Source organism: Schistocerca piceifrons, chromosome 2 (genome assembly GCF_021461385.2).
Source record: "Schistocerca piceifrons isolate TAMUIC-IGC-003096 chromosome 2, iqSchPice1.1, whole genome shotgun sequence".
In the NCBI taxonomy this organism is placed as follows: domain Eukaryota; kingdom Metazoa; phylum Arthropoda; class Insecta; order Orthoptera; family Acrididae; genus Schistocerca; species Schistocerca piceifrons.
This window is the reverse complement of record NC_060139.1, coordinates 1,073,605,742-1,073,624,195: the sequence shown is the minus strand read 5'-3', so window position 1 is coordinate 1,073,624,195 and position 18,454 is coordinate 1,073,605,742. Positions and strand designations below refer to the sequence as shown.

Sequence of the window (18,454 nt, the reverse complement as noted above, 5' to 3'; positions counted from 1 at the left end):
GATGTCTCCGCCCGCCGCCACTGTGGACGTGTGACACGATGGGAAGGCCGTAACCCCCTCCCCCCCTCTCACCCACTTAACGACGTCTCGCCACTTCTCTTGACGCCTCTGCGATGAAGGTCAGAAGCGCGACGCCCAGCTCTGAAATCACACGGTTCTCCTGTGTGTGATCGAGGAATACATTTCAGACACACTGCCGCTCAGAATCGTCACGAAGATTTCTAAAGATGTGAAAGGCGTTAATGAAGACCAACCCTTTCTTTGATGCGTTCTTACACTCACATTTTGCTGTCGAAAACGATTGTTAGAAGTGCGATGTGCAACAGGATTTCGTTCTTGACAACTTTCGTCGGTGCTGACACCCTGACGATTCAACCGTTCTTTAAGGACAATGCGGTGCTGCCAGCCAATTGAATGTGATCTGATCATTTGGAATGCTGCTCGACAGCAATTTTTGCTTTGGTAGTACCATTAGGGACCGTTCAAAACCATTCAACGAAAATTTAACGTGATCCGAATCGTCAAAAGGGTATTGATGGTTTCTTAGACTCCCTGTTTTGCACTCTTCTGTAGCGAGACCGTGGGACATACGACAATGATACGTGGGTGAATATAGCGGCAAAGGGTCCCTGTAGCACCTCCCAGCTCAGCAACATCTTCTCTGCCAGCCGCACACTTTTTTTAAGCAACTTAAAAATGCACTGTGTAAAGAAACACCTCGCCCATGCCATATAGGCTCCTGCAGTCAGGCAACCCCTTCGACACCCTACAACTGAGTGGCACTAAACTGCTGCTCCAGTATCTGCTGATGCGTGTGCAGAACGTGTACACCAGAGCAAAAATTTTAGTCGCAGTTCACTCCAAAGACGTCATATCTCGTACAGTGGGGCTGCAGCCCCACGATGTCCTTAGAGAAGGACACAGGGTGTATCAGCAGCGTTGAAAGTTGTAAAGAACGTTGTCCTGCTCCACACGGCGTTGCAAACATTCGTTCTGACGGCGAGATGTTTGTAAACCAACGCCTCAAGGGAAGGGCTGGTTTCATTGACGCCCATTATACTACCCCCTGAGGCCTTTTCGTGTCGATTCTCAGAGGCGATGTGTTCTTCGGCCACCCATTACTAAACTATGTGATTTCACGGCGTTGCGTTGCGGTCCTGACCTCCACCGCAGAGGCGTCAAGAGAAGAAGTGATGTGTGGTTGCTGTCTGAAACGCCACCGTGTCCGAGGGTGATGTTGCAGGGCACCTCTGAGCCAAATCTTACACTTTTGCGTTGCAATGGTGACCATTTATTCTTTTGCACAATAAAGAAGAATTTCTCCTAGTGTAACAAGTAAATGAGCATTGTACTTTACACATGAAACGAATGAAGCAGTGCAGTTGTTAAGACTCTGGGCTCATATTCGGAAGCATAGAGGTTTATGTTCTGTCTGCTCATTGTGATCGTGGTTTTCTGTTGTTTTCATAAATAATTTCACGCGAACGCTGGAATGATTACTTAAATAAGACAGTGGCCAACGACCTAAATATATCAATATATGTACTAGAATCGACATATTTGTCGCCGAAGAACAGGAACTGAAAACATTTCTCGTTTATTCTTCACACTCACAGGAAACCACTTGAGTGCTAGGTCGCAAGTTCAATCTGAAGTAAGGCTCATTTTAAAGTGGTAACATTCACGACAGGAAATACATTAGCTGCTAATGACTCATCGTGTGCATCAGGAGGGCGATAGAAAATCAGTGTCCGGTAGGAGCAGAAATCAAGCTTCTATGGAATGTATGCATTATTCTTTACAATATGGACATCGCCTACATTCAAGAAATGCTCAAAACAAACCACTGACTTGCACCCTGAACACCGAATGAAAAATGGCGGGCCACCGTGATCACTAAGATTCGCACCATCATGAGATCGAACTCCTTGGGAGCTACAAACTGTGAAGGACGTTCCACTCTTAAAAAACGAATATGGAATCATACTAGCGTAATGCGGTGATGAGAGCTGGTGGAATGTGATGGGATGCAACCGAATACGAAACACTGTGCTGTGGAGCTTATCCTGAAACTGGTCACCCTTAAAGGCGTAGCTGCAGATAGTGCGACAATGTGTTCTACAGGCACGGAGAAAACAAACATCAAGAGTCTGAAATTGTCCAGTGATTCTAGGTGCCATGAATTGCAGTGTCACACACTTTCCAGGAGGGATAGTTTACTCTAAAGAAGGATGATATTTATCCGCAGACCAGGAATTACGCAAAAGCAAGTTATTTTGACCAGCAAGTTGCTAAAAGCAGTGCTCATGGCACAGTTGTAATTCTCTTACTCCAATTTTGCCACTCTCTCTTGCTGTGACTTGAATATTCGCTACTGCCTCTGCAAGATCATGCACACAACAAAGAATAGTAGGGGCCAGAGCACCTCCTACATCTCGCAGCACAATAAATAACTTTCCAGCCAATCTACCACGCAGATTAACAATCCGCATAATTGTATAAGAATGCGTTAGGCACTGATGTTAGTTGATCTTGATAAGACTCTCTTGGTGCGTCCCCTTTTCTTATGCACTACACGGTTACACTGTTGCGGAATCTGTACATAATTGTTTTTTTTTTTTTTTTACTATGTTGTGTATTATCTTACACGTGCGCAATGATGTTTAGTACCTGCTCCTTGGACAATGATTTTCGTTTAGTATGTTCCACTAGAGACGGATTTTGTCGCTCTTTATCCGACGAGGATGATGAACTACATGACCCGACACCTGTTTCATTATCACTTTCACTTGTTAAGCGTGTGCGATCATCATTGCACTCCTTATGTACATTGACCGCACCGTCGAGTGTATACATCACACATTCCACTGACTCAACTTTCGGAAACTCTAGTATTTTATCTGCCACTTCCTTCTCACTGCGGTTCCTTGGGTTCCTTTCTGACGAAATGCCAACTTCTGCAACTGTTGTAGATATAATGCAATGCGAAATTCCTTATGTTCCTTTTCGATGAAACAACAAATTCGGCGACTGTTGTAGGCATAGTACAATGTTCGCTTCGTTTATCGTTGCCTTTGCTCTTCTTTGTACGAACACCACTAACACTGTAGCGCTGCTGGGAGCTACTCGTCGACTAAGTAGCTCAACTACACTCCGTAGCCTCATTCTGCCCACTGGATACCTCCAGTCCCGCCCCCTCTCGCTATTAGCAGCCAATATTGTGGCTGCATGGTAGACAATACGTGGTGTGTCGAATCCCTTAGACATCCTTGGTCATTTACGACCTTGCACTCAAGGGGTTCGTTGTGAATTTTGAATATATGACACGTTTCGATCTTTCCGGATCAGCTTCAGATCTATGTAGTTGCTCCAGCTGGCATTGTGCATGCTAAACAATAACACATTTTATGACTAATGATAGATTCTTTTTCTCCAATGTTTTACTGTCAGTCGCACAAGCCACTATACCACTATATCCCTTTATTCTAGTTTTATTCTCTTTCAACTTTCCAGCCCCCATTGGCTCGCTGCATAGAAATACTAGAAGCCATCCGATTTTCGGGAAAACAGAACACAGTCTCTTCTTCACTCGGCCTTACTCCCCTTCGCGCAGAAAACTCACCGATTGACACCCAGCAGATGTGTGACCCTTCCACGTGGCTGAAGACGCATGGCAGTTTTATCCGCGTCAAAATGTTACTCGAGGCGTAGTGGAAGTACACGAAGTCGGAACACACAGCGCCTTCGTTGTCTCTGCGCAAGCCAGTGAGATCCAGACGCTCAGACAGCAGTGTCATTACGCGAGATAGTCTCGGTCATCATCGGAAACTTCCGCCAGGCTCCCTCTTTCGCGTACAGCAGACATATGAAGATCACTTGAATCTGCCCAGGGCATGTATTGTTCTATGGGGCGCCTGAGACCACTGGCGAAGCATGCGCTTAGCATCTGTGTGTGTGTGTGTGTGTGTGTGTGTGTGTGTGTGTGTGTGCGTGACATTTCCTACACCTGCAAATATTCGTGCACAATTAATGACGTACCGATAAGTCACTGTGTCTGGATATATAGTTGCTGCAAGCGGGACTCATTCGACCAACATCCACAGCCCTGGCTGACGCCTGGACACGGCACTTTTGACACGCCGGGTTGAAGCCTGTTGCTTCTCAATGCCGACATTTGTGACATAATACGTGAATTTTAATCCAGTTGCACTGAATTTCTTCCCAATTTGGACGCTGTACTCTCCTAGTCTCTGCCACGCAAGAAATGAATACACTCCTCTCTTGAGTGCTAGAACAACATGTATATGTCATCTTCACTCAGTTTAGAGCCTGTATCAAAATCGTCTCTTTGGTTAACTCGGTAACCTGATTCCTATTCATTTCGAGGTGAATTCCTGAAATTTCGGCTTTATAGCGAAAAAACTGGTATCCTTTTGGAGTCATCTCCAATCATGAAAGATTACAAAGTCATTAGCATTCTTATTGCTGTGGCCGCCCAGTTCATACATCGTAGCTCCTACTGAATCGGCATCCCACTTCACGTCCAACCAACACGGGATGCCTGCATCACAGGGCGTATATTTACCAGGAGCACCTACGACGTCTGTGTTGTGTTGCCAACACAAATATTTACCGGCGGCCGCAAGACAACATGCCAACGGCTGCCAGGGACCGCTACTCATTCGCGGAGCCTGCAGAACAGCTTCACCAGAGGTCGGAGGTAGCGTAGGAACTACTTTTATACGCCAGGCACGTCATCGCAAACACTTCCGGCAGATATATCCGCCAAACGGGCCTTATAGGGCGGCGTACTGCCGGAAAAAGGGCAGTTCGAAGCACCGCTAGGAAGTATTTAGAGCTGCCACCCCGGCAGTCACGGCCATACGCCTCTTCTAGCTGGCCTGTCTCTTTCAGCTGGACTTGGTATAGTCGACGAACATCTTGACATTGTAGAATTGTTTATTGTAATCTCTCCACGTGAAGAGGCGGGTCTTTTCTATTATTATTTGTTATTTTATATTAGTGACGATTCGCAGTTGGGATCGAGTCTGTTGTTCTTTTGGAAATTGTATTATGGTTTTGTTTTCGTGAGTCCAGCAAATTGCTTTTGGACTTGTGTTTTCCACATTTCTATTCTGCTAGCGCAGACACTTCACTTATCGCATCGACTTTTTTCTTCCACAGGTCACCATCTATACATCTTCTTCTGCTGTATTGCAATTAAAATTCTAATGTAATGTGTTACGTACGTATTCATTGGCAAAATTCATTTATTTGCATGAGATCTTTCAGTATCTAGTTTTACCTTTATCTGTTGGTATCAATTACGAGAAATTTTAATATTTACTGATATGTAATTGTTATTTCACTTTATGTTTCGAATTTCTGTGACTGAACGTTTGCATGTAAATGAAGTGCGCTTATAAACTATGTGTACGGTATAGACGTGTATATGGAGCCAGTCTTATAGTTTTTATAGCTTATATAGGTCAATGAAGCAAGTATAATGAGGTGGAGATTTGTTGGGTAGCGCAATGATATTTGTGAGTCGACTGTAGTAGTTGTACTGAATAAAAGAAGTACACATACCAATGAAATTTCTTCCTGGCTGCTTCCAAGTTGTCGAAGCTCTCATTGAAAATGTACAGGCGCAATCCACGCATAACATTTTTATAATGCCACTCGAAGTCAATGTCTGCGATGTCACAGGGAAACAGCTTTCGGTCGGCTTCTCCCATATGGCCCCACATGCACACCAAGTTGTCGTCTTTGAAAGTCCACTCTTTAGTGGTAAATGTCTCTAGGACTTGCATGGTTCCATGAATACGCGAGTACACGTCCCACAGTCTGCAACATACACGCGGTGTCAATGCTGCAAACAGATCATCCTTGTCATGATTAACAGTGAAGCTCATAGTTAAAAATAAAAACTTTATTACGGTAATCATCGTAACATTTTGGTAAATCCTATATATGTCTATGACTGTTCCATAAATACAGGATGAAAGTAAATAAAACCGACAAACTGCAGGGACCAATTCCTGGCTGAAAATGGAAGAGAGAAGGTCCTATGAACATGTTTCCGGATATGCATTGCAGCCACGGTAGATGGCTCTGAAAAATGAAAGTTCCTCTGACTACATGCTGTATGTTCCTTGCGTGCCGCGCGGGATTAGCCGAGCAGTCTGGGAGCTGAAGTCATGGACTGTGAGGCTGGTTCAAATAGGTCTGAGCACTTCTGAGGTCATCAGTCCCCTAGACTTAGAACTACTTAAACCTAACTAACCTAAGGACATCACACACATCCATGCCCGAGGCAGGATTCGAACCGGCGACCGTAGCGGTCGCGCAGCTCCAGACTCTAGCGCCTAGAACCGCTCGGCCACTCCGGCCGGCTGAGGCTGGTCCCGGCGGAGGTTCGAGTCCTCTCTCAGGCATGGGTGTGTGTGTTTGTCTTTAGGATAGTTTAACTTAAGTAGTGTGTAAGCTTAGGGACTGGTGACCTTAGCAGTTAAGACCCATAAGATTTCATACACATTTGAACATTTTTGATCCTTGCGTCTTCCAGGCTGTGTGATTGACGCAGTGTACTGTAAACAGGCGAATGGTTCCCTATTCATGTTTGCGTACTGCCAGGCAGGTGGTGACGGTCGAGAGGCAGCTCAACTATACCAAAGTAAGTACCCCCACAGACACCAACCACGTCACGCAACATTTCCCTTAACCGAGCGCTCCTGCCGTACATCGGCCTAAGCCGTGGATGTGACACCAGATTTGGTTTCACACTTTTGTCTTTAACATTTATAGTGACCAACGAGCTCACGGCGACGAGCTGTTGCTTCTGGTCGAATTTCTACACGAGGGACCAGTTCGCACATTTGTCTCATCTCATCCGCCCATTCTGCTGGCTAGTGAGACGTGTTCGCTCGTTTTTGACTTCTAACGTTCCTTCCTGTATCTTTTCAGCCACTGCCTGTCCCAGCTTTTTAAGAGCAGAAGTAGCCTTCTTGGGCGCGCTCATTCCGACCTATGCCAGCGCTGCCTGATCTCGCGCACTCTCGTCCTAGTAATCTGGCTGTCTTAGGCAGGCGTCTGGAATTTACCGCTACTTCTTGCGTCTCATCTGACGTTTTCCTAATGTCTTCAACCTCTGCTTTTACACCCTTAACTTTATCCTGACCTAAGTTACGTTTTCGACAAGCTCATCAGCCTTTATTTGTATTTTCTTAATTTCTCCTTGTGTTGTTGCTTCTGAATTTCCCTAATCTCTTTAATGAGGTTCTCATGTCACTAATCGTATGTCTGTCTCTTACATAAACTGAATGATCGTTTATAATTATGCACTTCCAGTAACCTCCCCAGGACTAGAAGCTCGCGACACAATTGCGCTGTGGCGCATTGTCTGCGAAATCGGACTCTTACTTTCCCTGACTGTACCTCTTTCCGTGTTTACAGATCCTACGTGACCTGCCACCTCAGCATCATTTTCACTTTCATTTCATGGGTGAAATGAGCCCTCATAATCGGAGTATTTTGCATTTGACATTTGTGCCCCGTTTGCTGAGTGATTTAAATGAGCTGGTTCCGCAGTCCTATCTTGTTTTGCATCAATGACTGACTCTTGTTCCATTTTGGACAACAATAGTGCGAGGCTTTTCTCACCACACACACAAGCTTAGCTTCTCGTAGGCATTCAAATCACCTGCTACTTCTGCAGGCTTCTGACTCAAATGCATCACGCTCCGTATTTCCATTCGGACATTTTTCAAATAATGCACACACTTCTGCCTAAGCCCATGAAACATAACTTACACTGAAATGTTGTACATATCCCAATTAGCAATTTGCTCATCTGCTTTTTCTAGGAGAAACACTCTCCTAGCCTTCTTAACTGATTTATTAACTTCCGTAAACATAGTTGTTATAATGACATCATGATCTCTACTGCCCGTTTGTATACCGACATTGTCGATAATATTCAGTCGATTTGTAGCTAAAAGATCTAAGATATTTCCAGTGATTGTGGACTACCAAACTAGCTCCTCAAGACAGTGTTCAGAAAGCATGGTTCAAAAGTACTTCGCATGACTGTCTGACTGTACCTCCTGAAATGAATGCATAGACATCCCAGTCTACAATGGTGAGCCAAAATATTATGACCACTTACTTAATAAATTGTTTATCCCTCTCAGGAACGAAATACATCACTGATTCTGCGTGTCAGGGACCCGACAGTTTGTTGGTAGGTCTGTGGAGGTATGTGGCATTAGATGTCTACGCACAGGTCATGTACATCGTAAATAACGAGCCGCTGATTTGCGTACGCAGTGAGGAGAGATTATATCCGAAGACATTTTTCGAAACAGCTTTTAGTTGTGTTCCCAGAGAAATGGGATGCGTCACCAGCAGAATGGAAGGGGATTCTCTGTCTTGGGCAATGAGATAAGAAGAATCTTGTTTGTCATACTGTTAGCTTAATAAGAAGTTCATAGCAAATATTGGTCTAACGGTATGCAGCGTAACATAAGATTAATATTTTAGAAAGGACAAATTTCTTGAGAAGTGTGTATGACAGTTACAAAGATAGCTTCCGAAGTTTAAGTGAAAAGAATTTATATCTAGATTATACACTCAGTGAAGAAGATGTCACTGGTGTAGTATTGGCCAAACTGCCAGGAGTGTACGGGAAAAATTAACGGGAATTTATAAAAAGAAAACTGAACATATTTTACAAGCATTAGCCCAGTCAGATGCTTTGTCGGAAGAAGAGACAACCAATAACGATTCGGAGGTCGGAGGTATGAACTGGCGGTCAAGAAAAAGTAGAAACTGGTGGGCTCATAATGGAGATCACATGAGACAAGGGAGAACGAGAGGCACAGTAACTGCTTTAATAGGCGTGGAAGAGGAGGCTGGAAGCGGGATGATACGAACAGTAACAGATGATATACAGAACGTAATGAGAGAGACAATGGTAACAGGGTATATAGAGACCACGAAAGAGATGGCAACGAAAGGGAAAACTAGAAAGGTGTTTTAATGGGGTATGAACACGAACTCATGTGGCGAACGGATCAGTGGCAATGACACGGTTGTTAAAAGGAGATTCTGGGGATGTTAGGGGAATTCTGTTTGAGGGAGACGAAGTTACAACTGAAGACGAGTATCAACCTATGGTAGATGTTGAAGTTAATTATATTAAGACAGTTTCGGGTATTGATACAGATAATGATTTCTGCCGTAGCAGAGCGACTTGATGAACAAATGGTAAATAAAGAAGAGGCGCCAACACTATCGTTGCAAAGAGTTAATGTTGTCCGTGCAGTAGGTGGCAAGAGTTAAATGATGAAGAATCAAGTATTTTTGGACGTAAGTAGCTGTTATGGAGTTACGAAAGGTAGTATGACCCTGACGGAAAACAGTACTCAAAGCAAAATTAAATTTCGTATTCAGCTAGTCCTAACGGGAAGGCACAGAGTAAGTATCATTTGAATGTAATGCGCAAGTGTTTTCTACAGGAGTGTGATAAATGGCTCTGAGCACTATGGGGCTTAACATCTGTGGTCATCAGTCCACTAGAACTTAGAACGACTTAAACCTGACTAACCTAAGGACATCACACACATCCATGCCCGAGGCAGGATTCGAACCTGCGACCGTAGCAGTCGGAGTGTGATAAAGAGGTAAGTATTTTACAAAGCGGGAAGAATCATAATCATAATCAAGCCGCAGCTCTGGGGTGTACGCATCTACAGAGCGGCAAGTTGTCATTTTTTTCTGAGTTTTCCTCGTAGTACGATTACTAAATTTCGTGCGCTTTTTCTGTGTAAGAGATTCAATCTCGCGTTTTTTAAGGGCGAATTCTCAAAGTCTGTAGCGCAAGAGTTGCTCATTGGACAGCCAGCTATATAGCCCGATATCGCACCAGCGTCCACTGATGACGCATCAGGAAGGTAGAAAGTTGCATATATAGGATTATTTTGTAGTTTAGTTCTTCAGTTACTCTTGCTAGTATGGTTAGGATGTGTGCATGCACTGTTGCGGACGGAGGGGGAGCTGGCGACAATTCGCCATCAGCTGAATGCGCTTTTGGCTGAGGTCAGTCACCTTCAGGCTGCTGCCTCAGGGTGTAGCAGTGAGGAGATTCTGGCGTGTCACATGTCGCTCGTTTTGCCCAGCGGCTCTGCTTCCGAGGCACCCACTAGTGTAACCGACACAGCACGATGAGTGGCGGTAGTTAACGCGTTCACGTCGCTCGAGGTAGGACCAATGAGGAAACCTGCCACCTAGCCTGAGAGTGAACTGGTGGCCGCTCCTTCAACAGGGTCCGAGCACGCACTTGGAGGGAGAGGTTTACTAGTTATCGGGAGCTCTGACATTAGGCACCTTATAGAACCCCTTAGGCAGGAGGCCTTCACGTCTGGGAAGAAAGCCAATGTGCATGTGGTATGTCTGTCCGGGGGCCTCATCCGAGATATGGAGGTGGCCATCGAGTGTGTAGGGTGCAGTCGTCGGCCAGTTGTTGCTCACATCGGCACCAACGACGCCTGTCCCACGGATTCTGAGACCATCCTCAGTTCACACAGCGGCTGGCAGAGGACTGCTGACCTCACGTGCGGGGTCCAAGCAGATCTCGCAGTCTGCAGCGTTGTTCCTAACGTTGCTTTGGAGACGATTGGAGGGTATCAACCGAACGCTTTGTCGACTCTGGCTGCAGATTTCTATATCTGCGTTATCGTGTGAGTAATTGTTGGACTCCCCTTGATAGGTTACGGGTGTGCTACACAAAGGAAGCAGCTACAAAGGTAGCAGAGTACTTGTGGAAACCACACAAGAGTTGTTTTTGGCTAGACGGTAATTTGAGACGCTGTGATAAACACTCAGCAGTCAATACCAGCTAGGGAAGTCAAAGACATTTCGACAGTCGAAATTTTATCTGTAAACTGTTGAATTATTCGTAATAACGTTTGCGAATTTACTGCCCTCCATAACATTTCTCGCGCTCGTATTACTCTTGGGACTGAGGGCGGGCTGATACTCGAAGTGGAAAGCTCTATTTAGCGAGTCGTGGAACGTATATCGAAAAGGCAGATTAGAGGCCATAGGAGGGGCGTTTTCATAGTATTTGAAAAAAGTAATTTTTCTATTAGATCGAATTTGGGTGTAATAGTGAAGTTATCCGGTCGCATACAACAGGCCTTGGTGAAACGATTAATTGTCGAATGTTTTTACTGGCAACCCGAACTCTGCTGAGTCAGTTCTACGATGAGTAACGCTGAAATACCTAGATCACGCAATACTATTTGGAGGTGACTTCAACCTAACCGGCATAGGCTGGGATGTCTATGGATTGATGGTTGGGGGTGGGAAGGGGGGGGGGACAGACAGACAATTATGCGAAATACTTTTTAACAGGATTTCTGAATACAGTCTTGACCAGAAAGATGTGCAGCCGGCACGCAGTGGAACTATCTTAGGTCTTGTAGCTACAAAATAGGGTGGACGTTATCGAAAATGTCATTACAGACACGTGGATTAACGATCATTATTTCATTGTAGCAACTATGGTTACGAAAGTTAATAAATCAGCATAGAAGGCTAGGCGTGTGTTTCTGATAGATAGAGCAGATAGCCAGTTGGTAGCATCTCACTTACACAATAAAATGACCTCACTTAGTTCCAGTAAGATGGACGAAGAGGACTTATGGGCAAAGCTTAAGCAGACTGTAAATGGTGGTCTGGAGGATTATGTGCCTAGTAGGTGGATTAAGGACAGAAAAAACCCAGAATGGTTTAATAACGAGATGGAGAAGATACTGAGGAAGCAGAGGCTGTTGGACTCTCGGTTCAAATGAAAACGCGAAAGTGACGCAAGCGAAGACCAGTAGATATTCTCGTGTCTGTGAAAAGATCTATGGGCGAAGCATACAATTAAAGCCACCGTCATACCTTAGCAAAAGATCTGGTAGAGAACGTGAGAAAATTCTGGTCTGTAGAGCTACATGCCTAGTAAGTGGTTTAATAAAGTACGAGGGTTATTCGGAAAGTAAGGAACGATCGGTCGCGTAATGAAAACCACAATGAAAATCCGATGAAGTTTTACACAGGTGTGTTGGACAGTGTCTCTAGCATGCCCGACGATCGCATTACGTCGTTCTTTTTAATTCTGAGCACACAGGGAGCACATAAATAAACCTAGAACAATAGTGTCTCCCGCCAAGTACGAGGGCCTGGTGAGAAATTTCGCCTGAAGCTATGCAACCAACATTACATAACCGTCGTGCGTTTTCTTCTTCAAAACAATTCCGCAGGGGCAATGAAGATGCTCCTACATTGTGGTTCAAATGGCTCTGAGCACTATGGGACTTAACATCTGAGGTCATAAGTCCCCTAGAACTTAGAACTACTTAAACATAACTAACCTAAGGACATCACACACATCCATGCCCGAGGCAGGATTCGAACCTGCGACCATAGCAGTCACGCGGTTCCGGACTGCGCGCCTAAAACCGCCAGACCACCGCGGCCAGCACCTACATTGTTCTCAATAGGAAATGTTTGATTACCCACAATAGAGCCCGTAATTGTCTTCATCTGAGTTTCATCTGCTCACATGAACCACTGACTATGAAGACAAAATTCTGGCACAGACAACGAGCTGTAAGCCAGCGTAGATAATTTGCGGAAAGCACTGGCGGCTGCCTTCTGTAACAAGGGTATTGAAAAGTTGGTACAACGCTACGACAAACGTCTAAGTCGAATCGGCGACTATAGGGATAAGTAGCTGAATGTTGTAGCTAACTGCTGCAAATAAAACAGTTTTGATTTTCACTGTGGTTTCCATTTCGCGACCTATCGTTCCTTACTATCCGAAAAGCCCTCGTAATTTAGAAGGTGACATGGGAGCAGAGGCTGTTGAGCTCTCGGTTCCAAAGAGAAAGCCGAAATGACGACAAGCAAAGACTAGTAGAGCTTCTCGCATCTGTGAAAAGACCTATGCGCAAAACATACAACCACTACCATTGTCACACATTAACAAAAGATCTGTCAGAGAACACGAGAAAATTCTGGTCGTATGTAAAATGGCTAAGCAGGTCTAAGGCCTCCATTCAGCCCCCGCTGATCCGTTTGGTATGGCAGTTGAAGACAGCAAAACGAAAGATGAAATTTTAAATTTTACATTCAAAGATCGTTCATATAGGAGAATCGTAAGAACATACTGTCATTTGACCATCAGGCAAACTTCTGTATGGTCAACAATGATCCTTGGCGTAGAGAAACAACTGAAAGATTTCAAAGAATAAATTACGAGCTATGGATGGAATCTCAGTTCCGATTTAAAAAGAGTGCACTACGGCACTGGCCCCTTACATAGCTTGCATTTCTCGCGAATCTCTCGCCCAGCACTAAGCCCCAGCGACTGGAAACAATCACACGGGACTCAAGCATACAAGAAGGGTAAAAGAACCGACCAGCAAAATTACAGACGAATATCCCTAACTTCGGTGTGCTGCAGAATTCTTGAATACATCCACAGTGTGAATAGCCTTTCTTGAGACTGAGAAGCTTATGTCCACGAATCAGCATGGTATTAGAAAGCATCACTTGTGCGAAAGTCAGTTCGCCTTTTTCTCACATGATGCACTGAGAACGATGGCTGAAGCGCAACAGGTAGTTTCCATATTTCTAGATTTCCAGAAAGCATTCGACAAGGTGCCCCTTTGCACGCTGTTAACTAGGGTACGACCATTTGGAGTAAGTACTCAGATATGTATGAGTGTTTGAAGACTAATTAAATAACTCAACCCAGTTTGTTTTCCTCGACGGCGAATGTTCATCAGAGACAGGGGTATCGTCGTGAGTGCCCCAGGAAACTGTGACAGGATGGGTATTGTTCTCTCTATACGTGAATGATTAGGCGGACAGGGTGTGCAGTAATCAGCGGTTGTTTGCTGATGATGCTGTGGTGTGATTGCAAGAAGATAGAAGAGGACTTAGACACTGATGATGCTGTGGTGTGATTGCAGGAAGATAGAAGAGGACTTAGACAAAATTTGCAACTGGTTGAAAATTGGCAGCCAGGTCTAAATGTGGAAAAAATGTAAGTTAATTCGGATGAGTAGCAAGAACAAACCTGTAATGCTAGGTTACAGTGTTACTAGTGTGTTGAATATCTTGGCGTAACGTTGCAGAGCGATATGGAATGGGAAGAGCATGTGAGAACTGTGGTAGAGAAGGTGACTGTTAGGAAAGAGTGGTTCACCTATAAAGGAGACCGCATATATGAAGGTGCTGCGACCTGCTCTTGAGTACTGGTTGAGTGTTTGAGATCTGTACCAGGTCGGATTGAAAGAAGACATCGAAAGTGGTAGATTTGTTGCCCGAAGGTTCGAACAACGCGCAAGTGTTACGGGAATATTTCGGGAACTCAAATGAGAATCTCTGGAGGGAAGGCGACGTTCTTTTGGAGAAACACAATTGACAAAATTTAGGGAACTGGTATTTGAAGCTGACTGCCGAACGATTCAACTGCTTGCAACATGACTGCACGTAAGGACCATGACTATAAAATCCGAGACGTTAGGGCTCGTACAGAGGCATATAGACCAGGGGTTCCCAACAAAATTTTCTCGAGGACCTCCTCATCGAGCATGATTGGTACCTTGTCATATTACACTTTGTGTCAAGAAGAAAGACACGAACGCATCTCTAAGTCCAAAAAATTTGGCAAGATCCTACCACGAGGAAGCCATCTTACTTCCATATGAAAAAGAAGTTGCTCATGCTCACTGCCGATCTCTTTACACAACAAAGAAAATAATCTGGATTGCAGGTGTCGAGTTTTAATGTAGTTCATGATTGAACTACTCCATTAAGTATCTTTTGCAAAGGTTCAGACAATCTTTTGGCTATTAAGGCTTCACGCAACAGTGAGTCCATTTCACCTCAGGGGTTACCGCTTTGATACGAGCTAGAAGACCTCTTTCTTTGCCAGCCATTGAGTTTGCTGAATCCGTCGACAAGCCGACACCTTTTTGCTTGGTGACGTCGTGTTCATTGAGATAATTATTTAATGCAGTTAAAATATCGTCTGCTGTTGTATGCTGTAGTTCGCATGAAGAAAGAAGATCTTTGAACACTTGGTCCTCCCATAAGAATCGTTCGAAAACCAACATTATAGCTCTTTTTGATATGTCTGTGCTTTCAACTAATTGTAGAGCGTACTTGTCACTCATGCAAAGTCAAACCAGCAATGTGTCTTCGGTGTTAAATGCCATATCAGTAATTCGTCTTTGAACAGTATTATTTGAAAGCGGGACAGTTCCTATTACCTTAACAGCTACGTCACCTAAGATTCTCTTCCAAAGTATTATTGCTGATGGCAATGTAAGTTCCTCAGAAATTGTGTGGTTTTTCCCACATTTAACAACAAGCTGATCCACCTCGTAAGACGCAATGGTTGCATTTTAATTTACATTTGCACCACAGTGTTTGGCAATTGTTTTACGGTTTGTTTTCAACTCTCCTAATTTATTTTTGAAAAAATCTGATGACGTACTTCTGTACTCTGGGTACTTTGTATCAAGATGGTGCTGGAGTTTTGCTGATTTCACACATTCATTCGAAAGGCTTTCATAGCAAATGACACATTGAAGTTTAGGCTGTTGCTCAGGTCCAGTGGACTTAAAACCGATTTCCAAGTAATCAGAGGTATATTTTCTAGTTTTTCCAGTAAGCTTAACACTGATCTTGGAAGGGTTAGGTTCAAGGGACGCCGACGATTCAGGTTCAATGGACATTGACAACTTGGGTTCGAGAGTCACTGACCTACTTACTTGAACGTCAAATGCATTATCTTCCTCTTCACCTGTAGGCCTTTCTCGTTTTAGCGGACCACTTTTTAACCAGCGGTCCATTTTTAACAACGCGAACTGAATCTTGCGTGAAAAACAACGCTTTACAAACACTACTGTTTTAATACAGCATATTGAATATGTAAACAGTACGGTCTGTGAAAGCACTGGCAATAAATTAACAATGGCCGATTGTCATTTGAAATGTGAGTTTCTGCGTAAAGTGACGGTCTGTTGTCAGCTACAAAGAGGCAGAGCGCGCAGTCTAACTGCAAACATCGGAACTATTTGCCTATATCTTATTCTAGTTTTGCGCTAGAATGTGCTAGTGTCAGTTGGTTCTAGGAAGACGCTACACGCAGAAGTTAGCGTCCGGTAAAGATCTGCTCATGCTGGAAGCGGCTAAAACAAAAAAATTTGTTGTCATACGAAGTATATTTAATATATTTTTTATTCTAACAGCGTCTTGCGGACCCCTGTGGCGTAGTTCGGGGAGCCCTGGGGGTCCGCGGACCACCTGCTGGGAACCACTGATGTAGACAATCGTTTATCCCTCTGTTTCCGAGTGGAACAGGAAAGCAAATGATAGTGGTACAGGATACCCTCCGCCACGCACAGTGGTGTAGCTTGGGAAATATATATGTAGATGTGGATGTAGAAAATATGGTTGGAGCAAAAACGGTAAGTGAGATAAAGGATAAAGTAATGAATTCTGATCTCAGAGATCTATATGTTAAATATCGGTGATAAGAGAGATAAATTTTCCATGTACATAGTAGATAATGTGCCATTATACTGTATCATAATGGGACCTATCTGTCTATTTTCTGCCTCTGTAGTGTCAATTATCGAAAAATGCTCCGATGGATTTTCTTGGAACGGCCAGCGAGCAGCTAGAAAATGTAATGTTGTGATATCAATGTTTCCTTGGTGTCTTCGCAAATTTTCGATACGTAAATAATATTTAGAAACGCATTTATTATCTTGTGTATTACATTTGAGGTGTTAAGTTTCTTAGGCTATTTATGCCCAGAGGGTCTCAAATTGAAAGAGTAATTATTCCTAATTTTTCGCGAGTGCGTATGATAAATTTGAAGTTTCTGCTTAATACAATTCATTTGAATCCTTAGGAAATCTACTCGAAAACTGCATGTTTAACGTTGTGTGCTGAGCAACTAAATTTATATGATGGAAGAAAGTAACAAGTGAAATAACTGCACAAGAAAAAATAAAATGACCAACATTGTCCAGACTTCTCCTAGGGTATGTAGGACAGCAATCCTAGTGTTTCCAAAATTGGGATGTTGTTTACAAAAACTTCCAATTTTGAAAGGAAGCTACAGTGGGGCATGTGTAAGGTTCCCCTTATTTTCGAACCACATTGCATTTCTCTTATTTCCCAAATATTCATTTTATGTCGCGTCTGCAGGTATCAGTTGCATTCAGTAAGCTCAATCAGTAGTGGAGAACGCATTAGCAGGCCACAAGATATCAGTTCTCACGCTAGCTGAAACAACCAATGGATCATTTGATGCTGCCAGTATGATGGTGAGACACAGTGGCTAGCCGTAAGACAGGTACATTAGCGGAATTTATGTAGGGAAACCGCAGTTATTATGGCTCTAAACAAGTGATTTTATTCAACAATATTACATAAAAAAGCCACTTTCCCCACTACAAGTATTACAAGAAAACTACCATTCGTAAGCACTTTCATATCCCAAGATTAGAACGTTTCTATAAACAAATGGATACCGTTTAAGTTAAGGAAGTTGCACGAACAGTTACGATGTTTTACGATTGTAAAAATAAGATGTTGACTGTGTGGGAGACTCGCAATTCGCCAATAGGGTGCCTCCGAGTAAAGTCTAGCACGTTCCTTAAATATGGTAGTTTTGAGTTATTAAGCGATAATTTGTTTCATTGTCATCATATTACGGAGATTTCGCATATAAACGCAACATGGCGGCATCTACAGACGTGTTGTTGTTGTAGTGGTCTTCAGTCCTTAGACTGGTTTGATGCAGCTTTCCATGCTACTCTAACCTGTGCAGGGTTTCTTCATCTCCCAGTATGTACTGCAGGCTACATCCCTCTGAATCAGCTTAGTGTATTCACCTCTTGGTCTCCCTCTGCGATTTTTACCCTCCACGCTGCCCTCCAATACTAAGTTTGTGATCCCTTAATGCCTCAGAACATGTCCTACCAACCGATCCCTTCTTCTAGTCAAGTTGTGCTACAAACTCCTCCTCTCCCCAATCCTATTCAGTACCTCCTCATTAGTTATGTGATGTACCCATCTAATCTTCAGAATTCTTCTGTAGCACCACATTTCGAAAGCTTCTATTCTCTTCTTGTCCAAACTAGTTATCGTCTATGTTTCACTTCCGTACATGGCTACACTCCAAACAATTAATTTCAGAAACGACTTCTTGGCACTTAAATCTATACTCGATGTTAACAAATTTCTCTTCTTCAGAAACACTTTCCTTGCTATTGACAGTCTACATTTTATATCCTCTCCACTTCGACTATCATCAGTTATTTTGCTCCCCAAATAGCAAAAATCATCTAATACTTTAAGTGTCTCATTTCCTAAT

General features: G+C 43.6%; 1 protein-coding gene across 3 annotated transcripts in view; it reads right to left on the bottom strand.

The window, feature by feature from the left end:
- The window catches only part of LOC124777360 (fatty acyl-CoA reductase 1-like), a 246,019-nt gene that overhangs the window by 20,477 nt on the left and 207,088 nt on the right, over window positions 1-18,454 (bottom strand). For all 3 annotated transcript variants that reach the window (XM_047252737.1, XM_047252734.1, XM_047252736.1), the window contains one exon: window positions 5,590-5,847. In XM_047252737.1, the coding sequence (XP_047108693.1) occupies window positions 5,590-5,847 (258 nt within the window). The remainder of the gene's footprint in view (window positions 1-5,589; window positions 5,848-18,454) is intronic.